Raw genomic sequence first — 6,845 nt, forward strand, 5'->3', positions numbered from 1 at the left:
AGATTATGATTTGACTGGAATAAAACACACAACATTCTGTATTTCATTTCCAATAAACGTGTATCAAATCCGTTGCTACCGTCTCTTACACATAACTGCACCTCAATGTAGCGTGAATTAATGTGTGATCAAACCGACAAAGTATCTGAGAGCACGAAAGGGCCAATTGGACTACCAGTAAGTGAAAACAAAAGGTCAGCAAATCTCAAATCCTCATTATCACACACACATAGACTCTAATAGCACATGGCATGAGTTTCATGTGAGTCTGAATGCCTATGTGTATGGGTTTAAAACATTAATTAGCATTAACCTATCGAATTATTTGTTCGGGTAACTAAAAAAACAAACAAAACATAACTCAGAAATATTTTATCCCTAAATTTCTCTGTCTCAGATTAAAATCTTAGAGAAGAAGTACATTTTGCAACAAACAAACCCAATTAGGGTTTACGGTAACAGTGCTGGAAATGACCCAAAGCCTTTTGTTTGGCAAAAAAAAAAAAACGGACTGTTTGTCAACTGTTTTCCATGGAAGATGATCAGCTGAATCACATTGGGTCCTGACTAAAGTCACACTGCTCTGATAATTAAAACCCCATTGAATACTGTTACATTATAACATAAGACAACACACTCTGTATTCTAATGTGTCATGCAAAACTTGAAAGCACATACAGAAATAATTAAGATTACGATATCCAACATATGTGCTCATCTCTAGAAATAATAACAACTTTCAACATAAATTCAGCTAAAGCAATAAATGTGAAGCCAATGAAATCCAGCACGTAATTTCCAGGAACTTACACTGAAAGCCTTAGGGAATTGCATCACAGACACGCATATACTCATTCACACACACACTCAAAAGTAAAAGTATTCACACACAGACGAGAGACGGGAAACACACATGACCATGAACACACAGTTCAGAGAACTCAAGGAATGTAAGAGTATTCCAGACTGCAAAGCAGTTTCATCCAGAGTATCCATAAAGTGCTTTATCAGCTTTTGTCTTTACCCAAAACGTTTTTGTCTCGTCAATATTTTTCAAATCAAATATAATAGTATTATTAAAAAAAACTGGCAGCGAGACCCTCAGTTAACATGCTACGTAATAAAAATGAATCTTTTTTGAATTAAGTCATTAAGTAACGTATTGAAATAGTCACAAACAACACATTCTGACCATAAAAACATGCATATAGTGTGCCTACTAAATTGCAGTTATTGTGATAGAACAGTAGAGATGACAGGAAAGAGCGGAGCGGGATCAGCAAAGACCTCGAGGCAGGAATCGAACTCGGGTCGCCGCGAGCGCAGTTGCGCTATATGTTGATGCACTAATCACGAGGCTATTGGCGGCAACACAGTTGTGATTTTTAATGTGTTAGTCACCAACCAGTGATATTATCTTCACCTTGTGTAATTTTGTGAATCCATTTTGACTGTCCTGGCTGTGTCTAAAAGCTTCACAGGCAGCATATGGATTGAGGGAGGTAGGAACAAGGTATGATCATGTCACATCCTGTCTACTAAAACACCTTCATCTGATTTTTTTATGACAGCATAGATGTGTCCTTTACTATCTATGATAAGCCACTATCCTATGCATTCAGTTCTGTTACAGTAAAGTCAGTGTAGTTATGGCTAGTGGTCATTTCATGTGTAATTAATGTGTTATTATGCTGCCTGTCCAAAACTGGTTTCAGGACGTACCTTCATGTGCAAATGCTGCCTGCAAAGTCGTTGACTAATATGGCAGCGAGGCAAAAAGTCAGCTGCCTAAGCTTTCAGATTCAGCCTTTCTTACTGTTCATGTTTACAACACAAGAAAGTCACAAGGCCTAGTTTTTCCTCAAGCACTGCAGATCCATTTGAAGTACAGTAGTGTATGTTTTTGAACTAGGCCTTTTAACAACTCTAGGAAGAGAGAAAAAAAGATGAGAGATTTTTTTCCTTCCTTTTCAATTTAACTCATGTGTGGTCATTATCACACATTATTTTATCTACAGTGAATAATTTAGTGACTTACAATATACCATCAATATTTCATAAGCATTTAATATTAACTTAAATTTGTCCTTTTAGTTCTTTTTCAGCCCTTGTACAACTGTAGAACCAAAAAAAGCGTCCTGAAACATCCTACTTAGACTCACATTATAAACAAATGAGTGAATATAGAATATCAATGCATTTATTGACTGTATCCATGCTAAAATGTTTATTCCAAGTAGAACAGTCTGTTACAAAGACTATAATATCAAATACATATACATAACTACATTGTAAAAAACAATTCGTTGATTCAACTTAAAATTTTAAGTTAAGTCAACTCAATTAAGTTTAGTCAACTTGAAATGTTAAGTTGTACTAAGGTGACAACTTAGATATTTGAATTCATTCAACTTAAAATTTTAAGGCATCTGGATAACAAGCTCAGCTTTTAAGTTTAACAAACCAAATAGTAAGTTTTCACTTAGTACAACTTATCATTTCAAGTTGACTAAACTTATTTGAGTTTACTGAACTTAAAACTTTAAGTCTGCAGGGTAACATTATTTTAAGTCGACTTAACAAATTGTGTCTTTTTTTGTTTGTTTGTTTTTTACAGTGTACATTTATTTTCTTGAATGTGTTTGTTTATCTATAAATGACTTTAACCATGATGGATGTTATAGAATATTACCAACTATTTTTTGGCTGCTTATCTAAACAAAGACAAACATTAGTGTGAAAACTATGAGGTCTCAGACTTGAAACAAAAATTGAAACCATTTGTGTGTGTCAAGTGTTTTGAACTTATAACAAACACTTGTAAAACTTGTCTAAATGTAATTTAAGATCCATAATATCAAAAACAAAACTGACACACTAGCCATATAACCATTAAAAAGAGAAAAATTTTGAACATGGGACTCAGCTGTCATTTATCAAGATGTATTTACCACAACTTTACTGGAAGTGTCCTTACCTGGGGCCCCGGCGTCTTGGACCAGAACATGTGGATGGGGTCTTCTACAGGCTTAAATGGTGGACGACAAGGGCGAACCAGACTAGACCGGTGCAGGGTGATTCACTGGGGCAATGAGTCAATCATCCACAGCTATAAAAGGGAGAATCCTGCTTGAGTTTCTCAATATGCACATCAACACTCCAGAGGTAAGCACTCATTCACTCATTCACACAAACACTCTTGTCCATCACAGTATGACCTTTATAACAGTGAGACTGATAAAAAATATTTTTGCTATAGCTGAATTTTTTAATCACACTGTACTCAACAGGTTAACTGCTGATTTTTTTATTTATCTATTACTATCTATTTTATCTATTACTGCACATGGCTAAACATGAAATATGGCAATGTGTTTTGTTTCTTTGCAGAAAGATGCAGTCTTCCCTGATCTTTTGCTTCTTAATAACAGCCCTGGTGGCCGTTAGCGTCAGCCGACCCACAGCTACGGAGGAGAGGATCCGAATCATGGCCCGAACTATCATGACCAGAATTAAAAAAATCAAGGATGAGGTAAATGTTCAATAATCATTTACTCACCCTCATGTCATTCCAAACCTGTATGACTGTCTTTCTACTGGCGAACACAAAATAATTTATTTTAAGCATGTTGAAGTTCAAACAACTTTGATAAAAGTTCTCGTACTTCACAGAAGTTTAGGAATGGCAGGTTTGGAATGACATGAGGGTGAGTAACGACGGTTATGACTTTGGTAAACTATAATTCTAAAAGGCGCATGTAGCTTGATTTATGTTTGTGTGTGTGTTTTAAATGTTTAATTAAAGTAAACTCCAATTTAAGACATATTAATGTACTGCAGCACAGGTAAATAGAAATTCTTAGATTTTTATCAGTCTGTTTTTTATGTTAAAGATCATTCTGGATGCAGTATTTCATAGAGTAAAAAAATTCTTTATTAATTGGGCTAAAACGTTTAATTTTTGGCATTCAGTTCAACTTTTGGTACAACACTACCAGTCAAACGTTTTTGAACAGTAAGATTTTTTAATGTTTTTAAAGTGTCTTCTGCTCACCAAGCCTGCATTTATTTAATCCGAGGTACAGAAAAAACGGTACAAATGTAAAATATTTTTACTATTTAAAATAACTCTTTTCTATTTAAATTTATTTTAAAATGTAATTTATTCCTTTGATCAAAGCTACATTTTAGCATCATTACTCCAGTCTTCAGTGTCACTTGATCCTTCAGAAATCATTCTAATATGCTGATTTGCTGTTCAAGAAACATTTTTATTATTATCGATATTTAAAATAGCTGAGTACATTTTTTCAGGATTTTTTGATGAATAAAAAGATCCAAAAATCAACATTTATCAGAAATAAAAAGCTTTTGTAGCATTAATCAAAAGCTTGGTGTCATTATAATACTGTTTTCTTTTTTTTTTTACTAAAAGAAATTATAGAAATTAATACTTTTATTTACCAAGGATGCTTTAAATTGAATTAAAAGTGATTAAAAGTGATGCTAAAGACATTTATGTTTCAAAAGATTTTCTATTTTAGATAAATGCTGTTCTTCTGAACTTTCTATTAATCAAAGAAATGAAAAAAATCTACTCAGCTGTTTTTAAAATAATAATAATAATAAATATTTTTTGAACAGCAAATCAGAATATTATAATGATTTCTGAAGGATCATGTGACTGGAGTAATGATGTTAAAAATTCAGCTTTGAAATCACAGGAATAAATTACATTTTAAATACATATATTTAGAAATAGAAAACAGTTATTTTAAACAGTTCTTTTCATTCAAAAAACATAAAAATCTACAAACTACCCAGCTTTAACTTTGTCTTTTGTGGACAAAGAAACTAAAATATCAAGGCAAACTCCTGGACAAGTACAAGAAAATTACTTTATTATGGAGAAATATAATTAAAATATATAATATATTTCAATATATTTATTTAAAAATAAAATTATTATTTATGTTAATAATTCTTATTTATTATTTCAGTAATATATTCATTTTTGCACAAACATATTTGTCAATTCAGCACATTTCTGACTGTAAATCTGTCTTTACAGCACTTCCAGATGTCTCCAGAGATTGATATTGGCCCTGACATTGACACCCCCGTTGATGGTCTCACTTCTGTCATTGTTCACTTGAGCTACCTGCAATTGAGGCTGCAGGTGCCACCAGCCCAGCACCTACAGCAGGTCCTAGTGGACCTGGAAATTCTCCTAAGAACACTGGAGGGACTGGCCGTTTCACATGGATGCCCTGTGCCCAACCCCGAGACCCCGGTGTACAAAGATGAAACAGCCTTCCCTGTCACCTCCAACTACCTGTACCTCCTGGAGCTCCAGAGGTACCTTGAGAAGCTCTGCCTGAATATGGACAAACTAAAATGGTGCAAAGATACGGACGTGGCTAAGACATATATATTCTGAAATGTGTAAGCCATGCTTCCTTACTTCTATGCATCACGCTCAAAAATGCACACGCAAGGACTAGTTCTCTAAATTATTTAACTTATTACACTTGATTAGTTCTCGTTGGAATTTTCCATTTTTCATGTTAGTGCTCTCTTTTATACCACAGCTTTATATTTTCTAAGCTAAATTTTTCTATTTTAGATTTTAGCACATGATGATGTTTTATATTACTACAGAGCACTGAGAAATGTAAACTTGCCGGAAGTTGTTTATGTGTTATTTTCATGCCAGTTAGATATGAATGCAGAAGGACTGTGATGGTATGCACTTGGATTTATTTTAATAAGACAATAAATTATCTTTACAAAAACCCTTTACATTCTCTTTTCATATTTTTGAAATATGTAGACAGAGAGAGAGAGAGAGAGAGAGTATTATTTCAATGGGTTTCTCATTAAATAATTATTTTAAAAAGGCAAAGCATGAGAGACATTTTATTTATTTATATATGTATTATTTATTTTTTCACAGCAAATCAAATGTCAGTCAAATGTTTAGCTCTTACGTTATTTGTGATGATGCATTACAGTAGCATCAGATGGACGGTTGCATAAACAGCTTAAAATTGGTCTAAAAAAAAAAAAAAAACCTGCAGAAAAATGTACTTTAGTCAAATTTGAATACTGAATACAATACAAATTTGAAAACTGATTACCACTTCGTTACCTGCTAGTTTGTCAAACTAGTTGTTAAGTCTTTACATTGTGGCAATGTTTATGGAACGAGCCCCAGGGCTTCCAAAATATAATATATGTCTAGAAATTGGTGATGTCAGTGGCTGAGAATTTTAAGGCAAGACATTACAGGAAACACCATTGCTTTTCATGTCTTTTCATGTTATGCTTCCATAACTTGTCTTTAGCCAAAATACACATTTAAGTGTCATTTATTACACTATTTGTGTCTGTAAATTTCAATTGCAATATATGTTTAAAAGATACAGTATACTGAAAGGCCCTCATTCCCCCACCCCCCAACCCCCACAAATCTCCATTTCAGTATGCATACACCTAACTTAACATTGTATATATGGTGATTTTTTTTTTACTGGTTCTTGACAATTTTTTCTAATTAATCTAATCATAAAAAGAGATATCCAAGATCCCCTTTGTAAAAAAAAAAAAAAAAAAAACATTTACCTCTAATATGTTGACGAAATGAAATAATAATTTTAAACCTTGCTTTTTGCAGTGTCCAGATTTATTTGAAATATGAATTTCATAGGTCGGTATGCTCACAAAGATGCAGTAAAACAACAAAAAATAAATAAATCCAAATCACAAAATGATAACCACTAAATGATCAATGATACCAAATTCAACAACAAAAGCATAAACAAAAACAACAGTTTTATATATTT

General features: G+C 33.0%; 1 protein-coding gene across 2 annotated transcripts; it reads left to right on the forward strand.

Annotated features, from left to right (window-relative positions):
• Positions 1 to 2,423: 2,423 nt before the first annotated feature.
• Positions 2,424 to 5,740, forward strand: lepb (leptin b). Of its 2 annotated transcripts, XM_051107266.1 has the most exons (3): positions 2,424 to 3,165; positions 3,391 to 3,532; positions 5,072 to 5,740. In XM_051107266.1, the coding sequence occupies exons 2-3, from the start codon at positions 3,395 to 3,397 to the stop codon at positions 5,438 to 5,440; spliced, it is 507 nt and encodes a 168-aa protein (XP_050963223.1). In that variant the 5' UTR covers positions 2,424 to 3,165; positions 3,391 to 3,394; the 3' UTR covers positions 5,441 to 5,740. The 2 variants fall into 2 exon arrangements, with proteins under 2 accessions (XP_050963223.1, XP_050963221.1); XM_051107264.1 differs by having other exon boundaries at positions 2,424 to 3,532.
• Positions 5,741 to 6,845: the final 1,105 nt, after the last annotated feature.

The sequence above is a fragment of the Labeo rohita genome, chromosome 4, assembly GCF_022985175.1.
Source record: "Labeo rohita strain BAU-BD-2019 chromosome 4, IGBB_LRoh.1.0, whole genome shotgun sequence".
Classification (NCBI taxonomy): domain Eukaryota; kingdom Metazoa; phylum Chordata; class Actinopteri; order Cypriniformes; family Cyprinidae; genus Labeo; species Labeo rohita.

Coding starts and splice junctions, on each gene's coding strand:
- lepb (XM_051107264.1), top strand. CDS start 3,347: ATGGCTAAACATGAAATATGGCAATGTGTTTTGTTTCTTTGCAGAAAG. Junction 3,533..5,071: donor TTAAAAAAATCAAGGATGAG/GTAAATGTTCAA, acceptor CTGTCTTTACAG/CACTTCCAGATGTCTCCAGA.